This window comes from Rhinopithecus bieti, unplaced genomic scaffold (genome assembly GCF_001698545.2).
Source record: "Rhinopithecus bieti isolate Rb0 unplaced genomic scaffold, ASM169854v2 scaffold_12642, whole genome shotgun sequence".
NCBI classification, from domain to species: Eukaryota; Metazoa; Chordata; class Mammalia; order Primates; family Cercopithecidae; genus Rhinopithecus; species Rhinopithecus bieti.
The window spans coordinates 307,031-329,173 of record NW_016807465.1 but is presented as its reverse complement, the minus strand read 5'-3'; the positions used below and the strand labels follow the sequence as shown (position 1 = coordinate 329,173).

At 39.0% G+C, this 22,143-nt stretch overlaps 1 protein-coding gene across 1 annotated transcript in view; it reads left to right on the top strand.

Annotated features, from left to right (window-relative positions):
- Nucleotides 1-22,143, top strand: part of ATR (ATR checkpoint kinase) — a 132,180-nt gene that overhangs the window by 5,678 nt on the left and 104,359 nt on the right. Inside the window, 15 exon segments of the mRNA XM_017882270.1 lie at nucleotides 5,621-5,712; nucleotides 7,285-7,425; nucleotides 10,409-10,534; nucleotides 10,537-10,566; nucleotides 10,569-10,866; nucleotides 10,868-11,282; nucleotides 12,098-12,276; nucleotides 12,758-12,949; nucleotides 13,753-13,943; nucleotides 14,422-14,574; nucleotides 16,666-16,858; nucleotides 17,102-17,364; nucleotides 19,189-19,379; nucleotides 19,463-19,563; nucleotides 19,784-19,955. Of these exon segments, the coding sequence (XP_017737759.1) occupies nucleotides 5,621-5,712; nucleotides 7,285-7,425; nucleotides 10,409-10,534; nucleotides 10,537-10,566; nucleotides 10,569-10,866; nucleotides 10,868-11,282; nucleotides 12,098-12,276; nucleotides 12,758-12,949; nucleotides 13,753-13,943; nucleotides 14,422-14,574; nucleotides 16,666-16,858; nucleotides 17,102-17,364; nucleotides 19,189-19,379; nucleotides 19,463-19,563; nucleotides 19,784-19,955 (2,737 nt within the window).

Genomic DNA, 22,143 nt, shown 5'->3' with positions numbered 1-22,143 from the left:
TTTTTTTTTTTGGGGGGGGATGAAGTCTCACTCTCATCCAGGCTGGAGTGCAGTGGTGCGATCTCGGCTCGCTGCAACCTCTGCCTGCAGGTCCCAGCGATTCTCCTGCCTCAGTGCCACAGCCTCCCGTGTAACTAGGATTACAGGCGCCTGCCACCACGCCCAACTAATTTTTGTATCTTTTAGTAGAGAAAGGGTTTCACCACCTTGGGCAGCCTGATCTGGAACTCCTGACCCCATGATCCGTCAGTCTCGGCCTCCCAAAATGCTGTGATTACAGGCATGAGCCGCGACGCCTGGCCCTTTGATTCTTTGTGTCTAGAGTTTATATTACTTAAAAACATTTGTTAATTTCAGTAAGTTTTTCTGTTAAGCAAGTTCTAGGTGATGTAGCGGAGGCAAAAAGAAATAAAATGCATTTTCTCTCCTATAAGAGCTTACGGTCTAATGGCACTTCAGAAGATACAGAGAAAAATAAAGCACAGTCTGCCACCTGTAGGAGCTTATAGTCTAGTGGCAGAGAATAGGTAAATACTCCACAGGTCCAGAAGGCTATACATTAGGAATGAAGAAACCACAAAATTCAAGAAGGTTCTTACGAACCATTCATTCATTGAACAGTTTTTGTTTTTTTTTAAATGTCTACTATATACCAGGACCAGGGACGAGTTCTTTTTTTTTTTCCTATTTTTTGGAGACAGGGGTCTGGCTCTGTCACCCAGGCTGGAGTGCAGTGACACAGTCTCGGCTTACTGTAGCCTCCACCTCCCAGGCTCAAGTGATCCTCCCACTTCAGCCTCCTGAGTAGCTGGGACTACAGGTGTGTGCCTCTATACCTGCTCATTTTTCTATTTCTTTTGTAGACAGGGTTTCACCATGTTTCTCAGGCTGGTCTCAAACTCCTGAGCTCAAGCAGTCTGCGCACCTTGGACTCCCAAAGCACTGGGATTATAGGCATGAGCTACCATGCCCAATCAGGATCAGTTCTTTTATGGCATTTATTAGCTGTAAATGCCATTGGTCCTATACATAATCAATTAGGATTGGACTTTGTGGTTTGAATAATAAAAAAAAATCAGATTGGCTCATGCCTGTAATCCCAGCACTTTGGGAGGCCGAGGCGGACGGATCATGAGGTCAGTAGATTGAAACCATCCTTGCTAACACAGTGAAACCCCATCTCTACTAAAAATACAAAAAATTAGCCAGGCGTGGTGGCACGTACTTGTAGACCCAGCTACTCGGGAGGCTGAGGCAGGAGAATCACTTGAACCTGTGAGGCAGAAGTTGCAGTGAGCCGAGATCGCACCTCTGTGCTCCAGTCTGGGCGACCGAGTGAGACACCATCTCAAAAGAAAAAAAAAAAAACGGCCAGGCGCGGTGGTTCATGCCTGTAATCCCAGCACTTTGGGAGGCTGAGGCGGGCAGATTACCTGAGGTCAGGAGTTTGAGCCAGCCTGGCCAACATGGTGAAACCCCGCCTCCACTAAAAATACAAAAATTAGCTGGGTGTGGTAGCACACGCCTGTAATCCCAGCTACTTGGGAGGCTGAGGGCAGGAGAATTGCTTGAGCCTGGGAGTCGGAGGTTGCAGTGAGCCAAGATCGTGCCACTAACTGCACTCCAGCCTGGCCGACAGAGCGAGACTCTGTCTCAGAAAAAGAAAAAAAAAATCACTTTTTCTTTTACCACTATTTGAGATAAGTGGGGGAAAATGTATGAACATTTTACAGTGCTATATAGAAATAAATTGTGACATATATGAAATATATACTATTATTTATAAGTAACCGTCTTAACTATACCCTAAGTTGTTTTGTCAGAAGTGATGGACTTTGCTAATCACTCACATACAACCTTCTGTGAATCCTCTAGGTAGAGTTAATCATTCCCTGCTTTGGGTGTATATGATACTTGCTTTTAATTATTTATTTATTTTTTTGAGACTGAGTCTCGCTCTGTCGCCCAGGCTGGAGTGCAGTGGGGTGATCTCGGCTCACGGCAACCTCCGCCTCCCAGATTCAAGCGATTCTCCTGCCTCAGTCCCCGAGCAGCTGGGACTACAGGCGCGCGCTACCACACCCAGCTAATTTTTGTGTTTTTAGTAAAGATAGGGTTTCACCATGTTAGCTGGGATGGTTTAGATCTGCTGACCGCATGATCCGCTTGCCTCAGCCTCCGAAAGTGCTGGGATTACAGGCGTGAGCCACCATGCCCGGCCGCTTTTGATTATTTAAGTGCATTCCTCTCCTCTCCCCAGCAACTATTCTGAGTTCTTTGAAGCAGAGGATCTTGTTTTACTTGCCTTTTGAATTTATTAAATTATTTGCATCTGTACCCATCCTTTCTTTCTATGTTTATGAAAGAGTTACCCTCCTGTCCAAGAATTATCTTTTTACTTGTATCTGGTTCCAAGAAGAGGAGTCAAATCTCAAGAATCGGTTGCTCTAAGGGAGAAACAAAACAAAGCCCTCTTGATCTCATACAGTTCTTTAGTTATCACCAACTCTGCTTCTCTTCATTTCATGATCAGGCTTTGGAAAGAACCGTCTATTCTCAGTAGTCACGTTTCATTAGCTTTTCAGCTCCTTGCAATCTGGCTCCTGTCTTTACCTCTACAGGAAAACTTTAAAAGTCCAAAAGACATACAAAAGTGAACTCAAAATGGATCAAATACCTAAACATAAGAAATAAAACTGTGAAACGCTTAGAAGGGAACATAGAGGGGGCCGGGTGTGGTGGCTCACACCTGTAATCCCAGCACTTTGGGAGGCCGAGACGGGTGGATCACCTGAGGTCAGGAGTTCCAGACCAGCCTGACCAACATGGAGAATCCCCATCTCTACTAAAAATATACAAAATTAGCCAGACGTGGTAGCACTTGCTGATAATCCTAGCTACTCAGGAGGATGAGGCAGGAGAATTGCTTGAACCCAGGAGGCAGAGGTTGCAGTGAGCCGAGATCGTGCCATTGCACTCCAGCCTGGGCAACAAGAGCAAAATTCTGTCTCAAAAAAAAAAAAAAAAAAAAGAAGGAAACATAGAGGGAAAGCATTATGACATTGGATTTGGCAGTGATTTCTTTGATGACACAAAGCACAGGCAGCAAAATAAAAAAAGATAAATTGAAATTCATCAAAATTAAAAACTTTGTGCATCAAAGGGCAATATCAATAGAGTGAAAAGGCAACCCATGGAATTGGAGAAAATATTTGCAAATCATATGTCTGATAAGGAGTTTAATATCTAGAATATATTAAGAACTCCTACAGCTCAACAACAAATATAACCTGATGAAAAACAGAAAAAGAACTTGAATAGACATTTCTCCAAAGATGATGTACAAATGGACAAATAAGCACATGAGAAGATGCTCACAATTACTAATCATTAGGGAGATGCAAATCAAAACCACAAGATACTGTTTCACACCAATTATGATAGCTATTAATAAAAAAACAGTTGGGGCCGGGCTCGTTGGCTCACACCTGTAATCCCGGCACTTTGGGAGGCTGAGGCGGACAGATCACGAGGTCAGGAGATTGAGATGAGATCATCCTGGCCAACATGGTAAAACCCCATATCTACTAAAATACAAAAAATTAGCCAGGCATGGTGGTGCGTGCCTGTAGTACCAACTACTTGAGAGGCTGAGGCAGGAGAATTGCTTGAACCCAGGAGATGGAGGTTGCAGTGAGCTGAGATCACACCACCGCACTCCAGCTTGGTGACAGAGCAAGACTCCATCTCAAAACAAACAAACAAAAAAACAAACAAAACCCACAAGAAAACACAGTTGGGCATGGTGACTCATGCACTTTGGGAGGCATAGTGGCTCCCAGCACTTTGAGAGGTCAAGGCAGGCAGATCACTTGAGCCAAGGAGATTGAGACCAGCCTGGGCAAAGTGGTGAAACCCCATCTGTACAAAAAATACAAAAAATTAGCTGGGTGTGGTGACATGCACCTGTGGTCCCAGCTATTCAGGAGGCTGAGATGGGAGGATCTCTTGAGGCCGGGAGGTTGAGGCTGCAGTGAGTTATGGTTACACCACTGCACTGTAACCTGGGCAACAGAGTTAGACCCTGTCGTCAAACGGGGAAAAAAAAGTTTAAAAACCACCCAGAAAATAACGTGTGTTGGTGAGGATGTGGAGAAATTGGAACCCTTGTGCAGTGCAGGTGGGAGTGTACAATGGTACAGCCACTGTGGAAAAGGGTATTAGAGTTCCACCAGAAATTTAGTTTTTATGTGCTTCAGAAGGGAGGAAGTGAATGCTGATTGGTCCATGGGCAGTCATGGGTGGGCTTGGAAAAAGCACCGTAAGTTCTCACTGTGGTCCAAGTGACCGGCAGCCAGGCCCCCAGGTTTCAAGCCGTTCCTGGCTTAAAGGTGGGTCTTCACTGGGGGCCCACCCCTTTCTGCCCAGGAGCCTGTCTACTTCCTGCTGCCATCAACCTGCCGCCCACTACACCCAGGCTGTTCGTGCCGAGGGGCGCCTACAGGCCCGTACTGAGCTGCCCTCAGCCCACCGCTTGGCCTGCCCGTAGGCGCCCGAAGTCCCGAGGGTGCTGAGGCAGCAGGGGGCTGTTGTGTCAGTGGCGTCCTGAGCACTTGCATACCCGGCCTGGTCGTGATAACACCTGGGCTCCGCCACAACTTTGCTCCGAAATTGGTGTGGGCGCCGGGAGCGGGGAGAGGCCAGGCGGCGGGAGCAGGCACTTCCAAGTCTGTGAGGGCAGGGGGCCTTCCCGGCCCTGGAGAGAGCAGGGATGCCTGGGTTTGCAGCCATGGTTGGACGGCTGCAGCTGCGCCCAGGATGGCTGGGCTCCCGACCCTGCAACTCGGAAGGGGGTTGGGGCTTCCACCTCTCTTGCAACTCAGAATGGGGCGGGGCTTCTGCTCACTGGCTCCATGGAGCGAGCAGCCCCAGCCCCACCTTCCTTATTGCAGCGGGCATCATGGCAGTGGCCGCTCCAACTGGGCTGCCACTGCCATTAATAGCACATTTCAATTTGTACTAATCACATTTCAAGTGCTTAGTAGTTACTTGTAGCTAGTGGCCACCATATTCAGGTCTAGGCTTTGCTGATTGGATCTCTTTACTATTACTTAGCATATTTTTTTTTCTTGTAAGTTGGTAACATTCAGATTTTCTTTTCAATTTTTAAACAGAAGAATACTGTGAATATCGATATTGATGCTAAACACATTTGATAAGTTGTACTTTAGAGAATTTTTTTTGCAAATGAAACTGAGTCACTTTAAGAATTAAAAGCTTTTGGCCGGGCGCGGTGGCTCAAGCCTGTAATCCCAGCACTTTGGGAGGCCGAGACGGGCGGATCACGACGTCAGGAGATCGAGACCATCCTGGCTAACACGGTGAAACCCCGTCTCTACTAAAAAAATACAAAATCTAGCCGGGCGAGGTGGCGGGCGCCTGTAGTCCCAGCTACTCCGGAGGCTGAGGCAGGAGAATGGCGGGAACCCGGGAGGCGGAGCTTGCAGTGAGCCGAGATGCGGCCACTGCACTCCAGCCCTGGGGATAGAGTGAGACTCCGTCCCATAAAAAAAAAAAGAAAAAAAAAAAAAGAATTAAAAGCTTTTAATTTGTATTTTAGTGCCACACCAGAGGAATATAATGCAGTTGTACAGAAGCCAAGACAAATTCTATGTCAATTCATTGACCGGATACTTACAGATGTAAATGTTGGTAAGAAACCAATTATTTCTTATATAAACTTTATAAATTGGACTGTTTTCTTTTCCATATATACATTATAGTAGCATTTTCTCCATGTAGTTTTAGATGTAGAGTATTTGTGATAGTTACTATTTTCAAGCAAGTTATTTGTTAATATTGCTTACTACTTGTTACAAAATTTGAATTAGGCTTTTAAAATAATTCTCTCTTCCTATTTGTTATCTAGATTTTCTACTGCTTGCTATGAGTTCTTTGATACTGGATGTTATACGTAAAAGTATTTGGCCAGTACCAATCACGTGGACCCTATTTTGGTTAGCTCTTATGCCAGTGGTAGACTAATAGCAAATGCCACCCAAAAAAACCTCTTTAATTAAGTTACTCTTTAAGTAAGTTCATGCCTGTGCCTGTAGGAGATTATAGGATTATGTGAGTTACTGAATCAATTATTGCCTGTTCATGCCAATCTGATAGAATATTACCTACCTGGCAAAATGGTGTCACATTTGTCATATCTGTTGAAATTGCGTGGAAGGGATAATATAAAATGGCATTAGGCTCATGGTTTATAATTTGAATTCCAAATTTGGCACAGATTTTATGACTTAGACTAGCCATTAAGCCTTTCTTTTTCAACCAGTAAAATGATGGGTTGCTGAAAAATAATAAAGGACTGCTGAATACTTGCAAGATGTGTTTTTGTATCGTATTGGTATTCCCTCTGTTTAGACTACTTGCCCTTCCCCTCTCTGACCAACTCCTCATCTAGGAATCATTTCCTTCACAGTGTCTTCCCAGATACCTGTTTCTCCTTATTCTGGATTAGTGCAGTTACCATATTGTGTTGTAATTATTAGTTTGTTTGACTCCTCATCAGATTGTGAGAACTTTTGTTTTTAATCCTTAGATTTTAGCATTGCCTGACATGTTATTCCTGAAGTACATGTTTGATAAATGGATGTATGGTGGAGGAATGCATGTGATTTTTAAACATTTAAAATTAGGTAAGACTAGCGTTGGCTGGGCATGGTGGCTCACGCCTGTAATCCCAGCACTATGGGAGACCGAAACGGGTGGATCACCTGAGGTCAGGAGTTTGAGACCAGCCTGGCCAACATGACGAAACCCTGTCTCTAATAAAAATACCAAAATTAGCTGCACTGGATATAATTCTGGTCACCAAAGTCTGGTCCCCCCACCCTTTTTTTTTAAATTTGAAGAGACAGAGTCTTGCTTTGTTCCAGGCTGGAGTGCAATAGTGTGATCATAGCTCACTACCGCCTTGAACTTCTGGGCTAAAGGGAATCCTCCTGCCTCAGCCCCCCAAGTAGCTGGGACTATAGGTACACACTACCACTCCCAGCTAATTTTAAGAAAAATTTTTTTTGTAGAGATAGGATCTTGACATCTTATCCAGGCTGGTCTTGAGTTCCTGGGCTCAGGTGATGCTCCCACTTTAGCTTCCCAAAGTACAGGGATTGCAGGCGTGAGGCACATTGCCCGGCCCACAGTTTGGTTTCTTAACAAAAGGACCATTGTTTAATTTGTCATGACTCTTTAAAATAAATCTTGTTGTTTTAGTTGCTGTAGAACTTGTAAAGAAAACTGACTCTCAGCCAACCTCCGTAATGTTGCTTGATTTCATCCAGCATATCATGAAATCCTCCCCACTTATGTTTGTAAATGTGAATGGAAGCCATGAGGCCAAAGGCAGTTGTATTGGTAAGTGCTGTTATTCGTGCATTCACTTGCCATCTGTTTTATGAAATCCTCCTTTTACTGCTCTTGTGAAATATTACAGGTACAGAATTATACTTTTTTGGGTCAGCTTCGCTATAAATTGAAGGAGCAAAATGGTAATGGTTAGTTTCCCTTCACATATCCTTATTGTTTTCTTTTTAGTATTGTATACTAGGTACTTAGAAATCATCAAATTTGTTTATTTGCCATTGAACACTTTGGCATAGTTTTCTTTTGTCTGTTTTTGGTAATCTCTTCTAGATCAGAGATTGGCAAGCTTTAGTCCACAGTGTGGCTGCCTGTTTTTGTGACCTAAGTTTTGTGTTTTCTTTTCTTTTCTTTTCTTTTTTTTTTTTTTTTTTTTTTGAAGAACAGGGTCTCGCTATATTGCCCAGGCTGGTGGTCTTGAACTGCTAGACTCAAGGGATCCTTCTGCCTCAGCTTCCTGCATACCTGGGATTATAGGCACATGCTACTGTACCTGGCTTCATTTTTTGTAAATGAAGTTTTATTAGAACACAGCCGTGCTCATTCTTGTACTTATTGTCTGTGACTACTACAGAGGCACCTTGGGCACTCAAGCCAAAAATAATACTATCTGATCCTTTAAAAAAAGTTTGCTGACTGCTCTTCTGTATATTGAAGCTTTTCTCTAGGCTTATTCCTCATTGCATCTACCACTTTGGTCCCTTCATTGGTGTCTTCATAAAGAGATGCAAAATAAACATTTTTTTTGTATAATGGATAAAGTATTTAAAAATTTTTTGCTCGAACTTTAACTCAACTTTGATAGCATGTCCTCCAAGAAGTTTTTTTCTGAGCACTACTTCTAACTGCTTAGAACTGGCTTGGTTACTCCTTTATTCTCTCTTAGTACTAAGTGTTCTGCATTTCATCTATCGTAGAGGCTTTTAAACTGTACTCTAATCATTGGTTTGTCTATATTCTTTCCTACAGTTTTTAAACTACAAGTCATAACCCACTAGTGGGTTATGACATTAGGCAATTACCAGCATTTAAAACAAGATGAAATAAACTAGAAAATAACATAGGCTGGGCGTGGTGGCTCATGCCTGTAATCACAACACTTTGGGAGTTCGAGACTAGCCTAGTCTACGTGGCAAAACCCTGTCTCTACCAAAACCAAACCAAAACAAAACAAAACAAAAACATTAGCTGAACACGTTGGCACATGCCTATGGTACCAGCTACTTGGAAGGCTGAGGCACACAAATTGCTTTAGCCTGGGAGGCAGAGATTGCAGTGAGCTAAGACCGTGCCACTGCACTCCAGCCTGGGTGACAGAGTGAGAACCTGTCTCAAGAAAAAAAAAAGAAAATATTAGAGTACATTGTATGTAATAAGAATAAGTACTATTTCATGAACCTTTTATTTTAAATATTTAAATAAAATGCATGTATATGTACTGGGTCGTGATATAAAATGTTATTTCTTTGTTGCAGTCAAAAAGCTGAAACTGTACTGTGCGATTCATGAGGACAGGACTATGACTGATTTATTCTTGTGTACGTGAGACAGAATCACCACTCAAATTTTAATTGAAGGAATGACAATAGCTACCCTTTATTGGACATTTATTTTACTTTGGAACTGTGCTGAGTATTTCATGTACATTGTCTTATTTGGTCCTCACAGTAACCCATAACACAGATAGCATTATTCTCCTTTCATACATGAAATTACAAAGGTTCAGAGAAATGAAAAGTTTATACAATTAGTAAGTGGAAAGCTAGGACCTTGTCTGTCTGACTCCAAAGTTGGTACAGGCATACCTCAGAAATATTGTGGGTTCAGTTCCAGGCCACCACAATAAAGTGAATATTGCAATGAAGTAAGTCACGTGAATTTTTTGGTTTTCCAGTGCATATAAGTTATGTTTACATTGTACATTAAGTGTGGAATAGCGTTATGTCTAAAAAACAATTAAAAATACTTTATTGCTAAAAAATGCTAACGATTATATGATCCTTTAGCAAGTTGTAATATTTGTGCTGGTGGAGGGTCTTGCCTTGGTGTTGAGGGCCTTTCTCCGGATTAGGCTTTGACTTAAGGGAATGTTGTGGCTGATTTGATCTTCTTTTTTTCCTACTGGAAATTTCCTCATCTTTTAATGATTTGATCTTCTATTCAGACTACGAAAACTTTCTCCATACCAGCAATAAGGCTGTTTCACTTTCTCATCAATGGTGTGTTTGGTGGAGTAGCACTTTTAATTTCTTCCAAAAACTTTTTCTTTGTTTTAACAAGTTGGTTGTTTGGTGGAAGAGGCCTAGCTTTCAACCTGTCTTGGCTTTCAACATGCCTTCCTCAGTAGGCTTAATCATTTCTAGCTTTTGATTTGAAGTGAGAGATGTGCGACTCTTTCTTTTATTTGAACACTTAGAGGCCATTGTAAGGGTTATTAATTGACCTAATTTCAATACTGTGTCTCAGGGAATAGGGAGACACAAGGAGGGGGAGAGATACGGGGAACTGCTGGTCGGTGGGGCAGTCAGAACACATACATTTATCCATTAAGTTTGCCACGTTATGTTGATGTGGTTCATGACAGCTCCAAACAATTACAATAGTAACATCAAACATCACTGATCACAGATCACCATAACAGATATGATAATAATGAAAATGTTTGAAATATTGTGAGAATTACCAAAATGGGATACAGAGACATGAAGTGACCACATGCTGTTGGAAAAATGGCACTGATACACTTGATGCAGAGTTACCACAACCTTCAATTTGTGACAAATGCAGCATCTGCAACGTGCAATAAAACTGGGTATGCCTGTGTTCTAAACTATTATGTTTCCACTGTGAAAGGAATGTTTTACACTCTTTTGTTAGTGAAGTTTATTCTTTAAAAGTCAATCGTCAAGGATTTAGCAAATGAATTGGCACTTCAGATATACTTGTTTATTTAATATATTTTTTGTTTATTTCAAAGAATTCAGTAATTGGATCATAACAAGACTTCTGCGGATTGCAGCAACTCCCTCCTGTCATTTGTTACATAAGAAAATCTGTGAAGTCATCTGTTCATTATTATTTCTTTTTAAAAGCAAGAGTCCTGCTATTTTGGGGTGCTCACGAAAGAATTATTACAACTTTTGAAGACTTGGTTTACCTCCATAGAAGAAATGTGATGGGTCATGCTGTGGAATGGCCAGTGGTCATTAGCCGATTTTTAAGTCAATTAGATGAACACATGGGATATTTACAATCAGCTCCTTTGCAGTTGATGAGTATGCAAAATTTAGAATTTATTGAAGTCACTTTATTAACGGTTCTTACTCGTATTATTGCACTTGTGTTTTTTAGAAGGCAAGAACTCATACTTTGGCAGATAGGTTGTGTACTGCTAGAGTATGGTAGTCCAAAAATTAAATCACTAGCAATTAGCTTTTAACTGAACTTTTCAGCTTGGAGGACTACCAGCACAACCAGCTAGCACTTTTTTCAGCTCATTTTTGGAATTATTAAAACACCTTGTAGAAATGGATACTGACCAATTGAAACTCTATGAAGAGCCATTATCAAAGCTGATAAAGACACTATTTCCCTTTGAAGCAGAAGCTTATAGAAATATTGAACCTGTCTACTTAAATATGCTGCTGGAAAAACTCTGTGTCATGTTTGAAGATGGTGTGCTCATGCAGCTTAAGTCTGATTTGCTAAAAGCAGCTTTGTGCCATTTACTGCAGTATTTTCTTAAATTTGTGCCAGCTGGGTATGAATCTGCTTTACAAGTCAGGAAGGTCTATGTGAGAAATATTTGTAAAGCTCTTTTGGATGTGCTTGGAATTCAGGTAGATGCAGAGGTAAGTAATTTTTCAGGTTACTTGTTAAGTATGTATTTTGTTCATCATTTAATTGTGTACATATGTGCAAAATGTAATAATAAGAAAATGTAATATCTTGAATAGTAGTTTATATTTGGAGCATAATGATTTTCATAGTGTAGTCTGGCTCACTATTATAGACTTTTACTTTGATTTCAGAAGGATTTGTTGTTTAAGTTGGTAGTGAACTGCCAATGGAGTAGAATGTTTCTAAGTAGAATCTGTGATGTGTAAATGTATTTGTTGCATTATTAATTAAAAGGGGGCAGTTATCAACTTAATTGCAGAAGCTTTGATCACTCAAATAGATTTTGTGTCTGACAAGTTATAATCAATCACTTAGAAAACCTATGAATGATTAATCATGCCAAATTATGTGCTTTTTTCTGTTTGGACTGTGGGAGTCAGGTAATACAATAAAATCATCAGAGATGCCGTAACTTGATTAAATATTTTAATTTATTAATCCTGCTGGATTTGTTACATGAAAAAAGTTGGTAATTCCCTTGCAACATTTTTTATAAGGGAATTAAAATTTATAGCATTTTGGTAAGAGGAAAAACAGGATGTAGAGAGAAGGATTTGTCTTAAACCTTCTGAGACTATAGAACCATAGTCTATATATAGACTTAAATAATATAGATCAATTTAGATGTTTGTTTTGCTTTATGAGACCCTAAAAGTAGTTTCACTAGAAAACATCTGACTAACATCTAATACATTCTTGCTACCTATGAATAATATAAATATATTTTCTAAGGAATATTTCTGGAAATTATTTTTTATTTTCTTAGTACTTGTTGGGCCCACTTTATGCGGCTTTGAAAATGGAAAGTATGGAAATCATTGAGGAGATTCAATGCCAAACTCAACAGGAAAACCTCAGCAGTAATAGTGATGGAATATCACCCAAAAGGCGTCGTCTCAGCTCGTCTCTAAACCCTTCTAAAAGAGCACCAAAACAGACTGAGGAGTATGATGACCTTCATTCAGTTTGTATTTAGCCATTAAATAAAACTTTGTTCACTTTTAAAAATCAACTTATCAGTTAAGTGCTCTGATTTAAATCCACAAAGAACATCTTTCTAAATGTAGCCAAGGGAGTGCTTAAAATATTTTAATAATTCTTGTAGACTGTCAGTAGTATAAAACATTTCATGGTTAAATATAGTTTGTTTGCATGTTTTACATGCTTATCTAATTTAACTTTTAATAGGTGAAAATCTTTGAGACTGTGCATCTATTAGCAATTTTAACATGTTAACAAACTATTTTTTATAAAGTAGCTAAAGAATTGCCATATTTCAGTTAGTTCTGAACATTGTTTTGTTTCAAATCTTAATATGAATTTCAATAGTTGATATTACATAGTATGTTTTATTCTAAATATGTTTCATGTTTTAACCAAATTTATATTGCATAAGAGTATCTCTCTACTGTATTCATAATTATAGAATTAAACATGTGAACATGAACCAAAAGAGCATATTATGGAGTGCACTGAAACAGAAAGCTGAATCCCTTCAGATTTCCCTTGAATACAGTGGCCTAAAGAATCCTGTTATTGAGATGTTAGAAGGAATCGCTGTTGTCTTACAACTGACTGCTCTGTGTACTGTTCATTGTTCTCATCAAAACATGAACTGGTAAAACAAACTTCTTGTTTCTTGGGGTTGGGTTTCCTGCAGTGAACTTGGATTTACTGTTTACTCATTATTCACTTGAATCATGTGACCTTAGAACACAAACTTTTCACTGAAGTAGTTAAGAAATTTATTTTCTATTGAGTCATGCTAGGCACAGTGCTAAGCACTGTATATATCTTAGTTAATATTTACAGTAGTCCTCTAAGGTAAATGCTGTTATGCCCATTTTAAAAATTAGAAATTGACACTCAGAGAAACTGAGGCTCTTTTTTGTCTGAAGCCAAAACTGACTTTCCTGGGGACACATGGTTAGAAAGTACCAGAACACATTTGTGTACAACTCAAAAACCCAGTGTTTGGCTTTTGGAGACAGGGTCTCGCTTTGTCTCCCAGGCTGGTGTAGAGTGGCATGATCATGGCTCACTACAGCCTTGATCTCCGTACGGGGCTCAAGTGAGCCTCCGAAGTAGCTGGGACTATAGGCCTGTGCCACCATACCCTAATTTTAAAAATTTTTTTTGTAGAGATGGGTTTCCCTATATTGTCCTGGCTGTTCTCAAACTCCTGGGCTCAAGTGATCCTCCCACGTCAGCCTCCCAAAGTAATTTTAGTTCCCAAATCCTAAGGGTGATTTAAGCTGACATAAATAGATTAAATTTAAAATAATGATTACTTGATTTGCATATTTAAATTGTTATAAATTTTGTACTCACAATTTCTTTTGGCTTTAGTACAATTTAACGTTTGACTATAAAAAAATTCATCTTAATTCCAATGTCTTTAATAAAATGTACTTACTGCAGCCATACTTTCAAGGACTGTCAACACAAATCCAAGAAGAAACCTTCTGTAGTGATAACTTGGATGTCATTGGATTTTTACACAAAAGTGCTTAAGAGCTGTAGAAGTTTGTTAGAAACTGTTCAGAAACCAGACCTGGAGGCAACCATTGATAAGGTGGTGAAAATTTATGATGCTTTGATTTATATGCAAGGTGAGTACAAATAAGCAATAGATCAGAATAACCTTCAAAGATAATCAGTATAGAAATACGCTTTCTTTTTTGCCTGAAGCCTAAGTGCATGGAATACCCAGAAGTTTGTTCTTGATTTCAGTTCTATTAAATTTGTCAGTTTCTGAGTTGCCAGTTTATGTGTGTAATATTTTGATTCCTTAGTCAATAGAAATTATTTATAACTTTAAAGTTTTTTGAATTGGGGGTTTGAGGAATGCTGTGGTTCTTCTTTAAAAAGGGCATAAAAGGCATACATACATGTTTTTATAAAGTCACATTTAATTTCTTTGGGTTTACAGACCTCAGACCATCATTTATGGATCTCTGTGTTAAGAATTTTCTTCTTATCGAATGATCATTATAACAGCATTTGGTATTTCAAATGTCTTTATTTTTATTTAAAAGAGATATGATTAAGGAAAAGTTATAATTAATGACTTATTTTGTGCTTCTGTAGTAAACAGTTCATTTGAAGATCATATCCTGGAAGATTTATGTGGAATGCTCTCACTTCCATGGATTTATTCCCATTCTGATGATGGCTGTTTAAAGTTGACCACATTTGCCACTAATCTTCTAACATTAAGCCGTAGGATTTCAGATAGCTATTGTAAGTGCTCACAAGAATATGTTTGTGTGTGGTTTGTTTTATTTATTTATTTATTTATTTTTGAGACAGAGTCTTACTCTGTCGTCCATGCTGGAGTGCAGTGGCGCAATCTTGGCTTGCTGCAAATTTTCCTACCTCAACCTCCTGAGTAGCTGGGATCACAGGTGTGCGCCACTACACCCAGATAATTTTTGTATTTTTAGTAGAGGCGGGGTTTCACCGTGTTGGCCAGGCTGGTCTCAAACTCCTGACCTCAAGTGATCCATTTGCCTCAGCCTTCTAAAGTGCTAGGATTACAGGCGTGAGCCACCATGCCCGGCTTTGTGTGGTTTGTTTTACTCACCTCTATATAGGACTTCTAAGACTTATTTAAATTTTTTTCAATAATTAAAAGAGCAGATATATTTTTAATAATTCAGAAAGGGGTTAGATACATAAAAAGTAACACATAAAATCCTGCCCCACATATCCCATTTCCTTTCTTTTTGTAAAACATTTGTAATGTATCCTTACATGTCATTATCTTCATTTAATAAAATTAGGAAGTATTAGAGAAATATTTTAAAAGAAGAACAATATACCAAAAATTCTTATACCAACTTCTCAGTTTAAGAAATAAAAACGTTAGGCCAGGCACAGTGGCTCACGCCTGTAATCCCAGCACTTTGGGAGGCCAAGGCATGCGGATCACTTGAGGTCAGGAGCTTGAGACCAGCCTTGCCAACATGGCAAAACCTCATCTCTTCTAAAAATACAAAAATTAGCCAGGCATGGTGGCTCGTGCCTGTAGTCCCAGCTACTAGGGAGGCTGAGATACAAGAATCTCTTGAATCCAGGAGGCAGAGGTTTCAGTGAGCCAAGATTGCGCCATTGCACTCCAGCCTGGGCAACAGAGTGAGACTGTCTCAAAAAAAGAAAAGAAATAAAACATCATCGCCCTTTGAAGTCAGTTTCTCTTCACCCTTCCCTCTCTTCATGAAATTTTTTTTAAAAAGGAAATAAAAATATTAGAGATATGATGGAAGCCCTTTGTTCCTCTATGATTTCATTCCCCTAATTTTTTCCCCCAGAGATTACTACTGTTTTGAATTTGGTGTTGATTGTTCTGTTGAATGTTCTATTACTTTTACTATATATGTATTTATTTGTAAATAATAAAAGAAATTGTTTTGCTTCTTACAGCTTACATTTTGTTGGTCAACGTTATCTTTATGAGACTTACCCTTGGTGATATGGGTAACTCTAGTTTTTATTTAAACTTCCAAATAGTAGCCAAATGTATGGATAGACACTATCAGACCTCCTATTGGTGGACAATCACGTTGTTTCCAACTTTTCACAATTACAAGCAACATTTAAATGAATATTTTTATAAATGATTCTTTAGTTTGTTTAAGGCCTTGCTGTTTGAAAAGTATGGTCCACAGACCAGTAGCATCGCCACCATTTAGGGACTTGTTAGAAATGGAGCATCTTTGATTCTGCTGAGAGAGCACATTTAAAATAAAAATAAAATAAAATAAAGAAATGGAGAATCTTATGCTCCACCCAGACCTACTGAATCAGAATCTGCATTTTAACAAGATAGGTGATTCATATCCATATTAAAGTTTGAGAAGCACTTTTTAACGTTTTTACCTACCTAAGAGTAGTATTGTTGGGTTATAGAGTTTGCACATCTTCACCTCTATTCTGCTGTATTGTTCTCCAAAGATATGCCAGTTTACACTCCTGTTAGCAGAGTATGAGTTCCACATCCTCACTGACACTTAGCTGACTTTTAAATTTTTGCTATCTAGAAAATAAAAAATGTCATGGAGTTAACTATCTTAACTTTTTTCTTTTTCCTATCTGGTAGGTATGATTTTCAATTTGCATTTCCTTGATTATTTAGTAAGGTTGTGTATAGACCTTTTTCAGTGCACTTTATTTTCTGAAAAGGAGCTTTTAATTAAATTAGGTATTAAATGTATTTTAAATGTTACTTGACTTTTTTTATATATATACGCAAAAGTTGCTTATATATGTATATGTGTATACATAAAATTAACATTAGTAGAAATCATGTTTAACAGACTTCCATTTTTTCAGCACCACAGGCACAGTCACGATGTATGTTTCTTCTGACTCTGTTTCCAAGAAGAATATTCCTTGAATGGAGAATAGCAGTTTACAACTGGGCCCTGCAGAGCTCCCATGAAGTAATCCGGGCTAGTTGTGTTAGTGGATTTTTTATCTTATTGCAGCAGCAGAATTCTTGTAACAGAGTTCCCAAGATTCTTATGTATGTATTAAGATTTTAATTTGAATATATCACTCTATCGGAAAGATCATAATTCTCTGGCTATATATGCAGGGTTATGTTTATTGTTGAATATGTAAAGCAAATGTTGCTTTTAGTTTTAGAATTTAACATTTTTTCCTTCTAGGCTTTGTTTTACCAGTACTTTTGTCCCAAATTAAGCAAGACTATTTCGACCACAAAATTAGGCAAGAAAGTTTAGTACTTTTCCTTTTTTTTCCCCAGAGATAAAGTCAAAGATGATTCTGACATTATCAAGAAAGAATTTGCTTCTATACTTGGACAACTTGTCTGTACTCTTCATGGCATGTTTTATCTGACAAGTTCTTTAACAGAACCTTTCTCTGAACATGGACATGTGGACCTCTTCTGTAGGAACTTGAAAGCCACTTCTCAACATGAATGTTCATCTTCTCAACTAAAAGCTTCTGTTTGCAAGCCATTCCTTTTCCTCCTGAAAAAAAAAACACCTAGTGCAGTAAAACTTGGTGAGTGATTATGACTTATTTAATATTTTAAAACCTATTTAAACTCTGCTTTTCAAATCAGTAAAAGAATTAGGCTGAAGCCTTGAAAAATTGCAGGAAGTTGCTTGCTTTATAGAGTCAGTGCTCAGTATTGATTAGTTATAAATGGGATAACTGGTATTAAATCACATCACAGAACCGATAGGAGAGGTGATTTTGGGATTTTTTCGAATACTCTTGTGATTTGACAGCCTAAATGGGGCATACCTGATGGTTGTTTCAATATTGTAAGATTCAATATTCTGTATCTTCTTTAGTGATACCAGAGACCTTCTTAATGTGTCCCCTGTTGGACACATTGGACCTTGAAAACTTCAAATAGTTAGATTACTTTGCCCAGCTGAGGACTTTCCAGTGATAATGGAGTATAAGTTTTTACGAAGCATGAGATTTATACAAATACTTAGAAGATCCGTTTGTTTAGGTAGTAAGTTGAAACTTGTTCTCAAGTTTTCAAAGCAATAGAAAGTACTCCCTAAATCTTGTAATGTAAGGTTAACAATAAAGCTAAGATCCCCTTTAGAAATGTGCTTTGCTTTTCTTTTCTTTTTCTAAGACGGAGTTTTACTCTTGTTGCCCAGGCTGGAGTACAATGGCGCGATCTTGGCTCACTGCAACCTCCACCTCCTGGGTTCAGGCGATTCTCCTGCCTCAGCCTCTGGAGTAGCTGGGATTACAGGCGCGTACCACCATGCCAGGCAAATTTTTGCATTTTTAGTAGAGATGGGGTTTCACCATGTTGGTCAGGCTGGTCTCCAACTCCTTACCTCAGGTGATCCACCTGCCCTGGCCTCCCAAAGTGCTGGGATTACAGGCATGAGCCACCATGCCTGGCCTTTCTTTCTTTCTTTCTTTTTTTTTTTTAAGAGACAGGGTCTTGCTCTGTCACCCAGGCTGGAGTGCAGTGGCGTGATCACGGCTCACTGCAGCCTGCAGCCTTGACCTCCCAGGCTCAAGTGATCCTCCCACCTCAGCCTCTTGAGTAGCTGGGACCATAGTATGTGCCACTACACCCAGCTAATTTTTAAATTTTTTGTAGAGAGGGAGCTCACTTTGTTGCCCAGGCTGGTCTTGAACTCCTAGCTTCAAGTGATCCTCCCACCTTGGCTTCCCAAAGTGTTAGGATTACAGGTATGAGCCGTCACTCCTGGCCTGCAATGTGTTTTTAAGCCTATCTTGGTAACATATAATGGTCTACAAAATCTGAAAGAGACTTGTTATTTTGTAACAATTCTGGAAATTATTTTAGATTTAAATTATTTACAGGCTGAGTGCAGTGGTTCGCTCTTTTAACCCCAGCACTTCAGGAGGCCAAAACAGGTGGATTGCCTGAGCTCAGGTGTTCGAGACCAGTCTGGGCAACATGATGAAGCCCTATCTCTACAAAAAATACAAAAATTAGCCAGGCGTGGTGGTGCATACCTGTGGTCCCAGCTACTTGGGAGGCTGAAGTGGGAGGATCCCTTGAACCTGGGAGGTCAGGGCTGCATGCTGCAGTGAGCTGTGATCATGCCACTGCACTCCAGCCTGGGTGACAGAGCAAGACTCTGTCTCAAAAAAAAAAAAAATCGTATGTGACATTTATTAAATATAAAGTAAATTTTGATTTCTAAGTATCCATTTTAATTTCCTAAGATTCTGTGTGCTATACATACTTAAATATGAAACATTAACATTATAAGAGAACTTAGGATTCTTTGTGGCATATTATTCGTTGGCAATATTTTTACAGTACAACCTTGACATTTAATGTTAAATTAGGTATTGTATACTCTTGTCCTTCAGCTTTCATAGATAATCTACATCATCTTTGTAAGCATCTTGATTTTAGAGAAGATGAAACAGATGTAAAAGCAGTTCTTGGAACTTTATTAAATTTAATGGAAGATCCAGACAAAGATGTTAGAGTGGCTTTTAGTGGAAATATCAAGCATATATTGGAATCCTTGGACTCTGAAGATGGATTTATAAAGGAGGTTGATAATTTTTGTTCTTAACATTTGGATTACATCAGCCTAGCTCTAAAAATTTCTTTAACCAGTTAATTTTATTGTTCTAGCTTTTTGTCTTAAGAATGAAGGAAGCATATACACATGCCCAAATATCAAGAAATTATGAGCTGAAGGATACCTTGATTCTTACAACAGGGGATATTGGAAGGTATACTTGGCAGCATTTGTATTCTTCCTTATTTATTGTGGCCATTCTCGTTTTTTATTTGCTTGCTGTTAAAAATGGTGATATGATATTTGTGAAATTATAGACAAAATGTGAGTCAACATGAATTTTTTTCTTAGATTTCCATTTGTTTCTGGGATATTGGAGATATGTGTGTGTGTGTGTGTTTGTGTATTCATATGTATGTTGTTTTTAATTTTAGGGCCGCAAAAGGAGATTTGGTACCTTTTGCACTCTTGCACTTATTGCATTGTTTGTTATCCAAGTCAGCATCTGTCTCTGGAGCAGCATACACAGAAATTAGAGCTCTGGTTGCAGCTAAAAGTGTTAAACTGCAAAATTTTTTCAGCCAGTATAAGAAACCCATTTGTCAGGTAAGAGTGAGCATTTGTCTTGACCATAGGCAACAGCAGTACTTTTTAAGAGTTACAAAAAAGAAGAATATTTATACATGTTTTATTTTGCTTGCTTTTCTTTTTTCTTCACTTTTATTTTAAGTTCAGGGGTATATTACGTGTGTACAGGTTTGCTACATAGGTAAACATGTGCCGTGGAGGTTTGCTGCACAGGTCATCTCATCACCTAGGTATAAGCCCAGCATCCATTAGCTATTATTTCTGGTACTCTCCCTTCCTCCACCCCCGCCGACAGGCCCCAGTGTGTGTTGTTCCCTCAATGTGTCCATGTGTTCTCATCATTCAGCTCCTACTTATAAGTGAGAATGTGTGGTGTTCGGTTTTCTGTTCCTGTGTTAGTTTGCTGAGGATAATGGCTTCCAATTCCGTTAATGTCCCTGCAAAGGACATGATCTTGTTCCTTTTTGTGGCTGTATAGTATTCCATGGTATATATGTACCACATTTTCTTTATCCAGTCTATCATTGATGGGCATTTAGGTTAACTCCATGATTTTCCTTTTTTTTTTTTTTTTTTTTTTTTGAGATGGAATTTTGCTCTGTTGTCCAGGCTGGAGTGCAATGATGTGATCTCAGTTCAATGCAACCTTCACCTCCCAGGTTCAAGGGATTCTCTTGCCTCAGCCTCCCTAGTAACTGGTATTATAGGTGCCTGCCACCATGCCTGGCTAATTTTTGTATTTTTAGTAGAGATGAGGTTTCACCATGTTGGCCAGGTTGGTCTCAAGCTCCTAACCTCAAGCGATCCACCCGTCTCAGCCTCCCAAAGTGCTAGGATTACAGGCATGCGCCACTGCACCTGGCCAACTTTACTATTGTAAATGGTGCTGCAGTGAACCTACATGTGCATGTATCTTTATTACAGAATGATTTATATTCCTTTGGGTATATACCCAGTAGTGGGATTCCTGGGTCAAATGGTATTTCTGCCTCTGGGTCTTTGAGGAATTGCCACACTGTCTTCCACAATGGTTTAACTAATTTACACTCCCGCCAACAGTATAAAAGCATTCCTTTTTCTCTGAAACCTTGCCAGTATCTGTTTTTTGACTTTTTAATAATAGCCATACTGACTGGCGTTAGATGGTATCTCATTGTAGTTTTGACCAGTGATGTTGAGCTGTTTTTCATGTTCGTTGGCTGGCTGCATGTATGTCTTCTTTGGAGAAGAGTCTGTTTATGTCCTTTGCCCACTTTTTAATGGGGTTGTTTTTTTCTTGTACATTTGTTTAAGTTCTTTGTAGACTCTGGATATTAGACCTCTGTCAGATGAATAGATTGCAGAAATTTTCTCCCATTCCGTAAGTTATCTGTCCACTCTGATGATAGTTTATTTTACTGTGCAGAAGCTCTTGAGTTTAAATAGATCCTATTTGTCAATTTTTGCTTTTATTGAAATTGCTTTTGGCATTTTGTGATGAAATCTTTGTCTGTACCTATATCCTGAGGTATTGCCTAGATTTTCTTCTAGGGTTTTTATAGTTTTGAGTTTCACATTTAAGTCTTTAATCCATCTTGAGTTAATTTTTGTATATGGTGTGAGGAAGCGGTCCAGTTTCAATTTTCTGCATATGGCTAGTCAGTTCTCCAAACCATTTATTAAATAGAGAATCCTTTCCCCGTTGCTTGTTTTCGTCAGGTTAGTCAAAGATTGGATGGTTGTAGATGTGTCATCGAATTTCTGAGTTATCTAATCTGTTCCATTTGCTTTTTAAAAGTTTTATTTTCTTTTTTATTTTAAATATTTCTTAGAGACCAAGTTTTACTCTGTTGTCCAGGCAACATACAGTGATCATGGAGTGGTATGATCATAACTCATTGAAGCCTCTAACTCCTGGGCTTAGAGATCTTCCCACTTTAGCCTCTTAAGTAGCTGGTGTGGTGCACCACCACACCTAGCTAATTATTTATTTATTTATTTATTTATTTATTTATTTATTTATTTATTTTTAGAGATGGGGTTTTAGAGAGAGCAGTCCTATTTTGCCCAGGCTGCTGTTTAACTCCTGGCCTCAAATGATCCTCCCACCTCTGCCTCTGAAAGTGCTGGGATTACTGTCATGAGCCACTGTGCCTGGTTTTAAAAAGAAAGCATTGTGCTTGCTTTAAAAAATTGTTGTTAAGACTGGACGTGGTGACTCATTGCC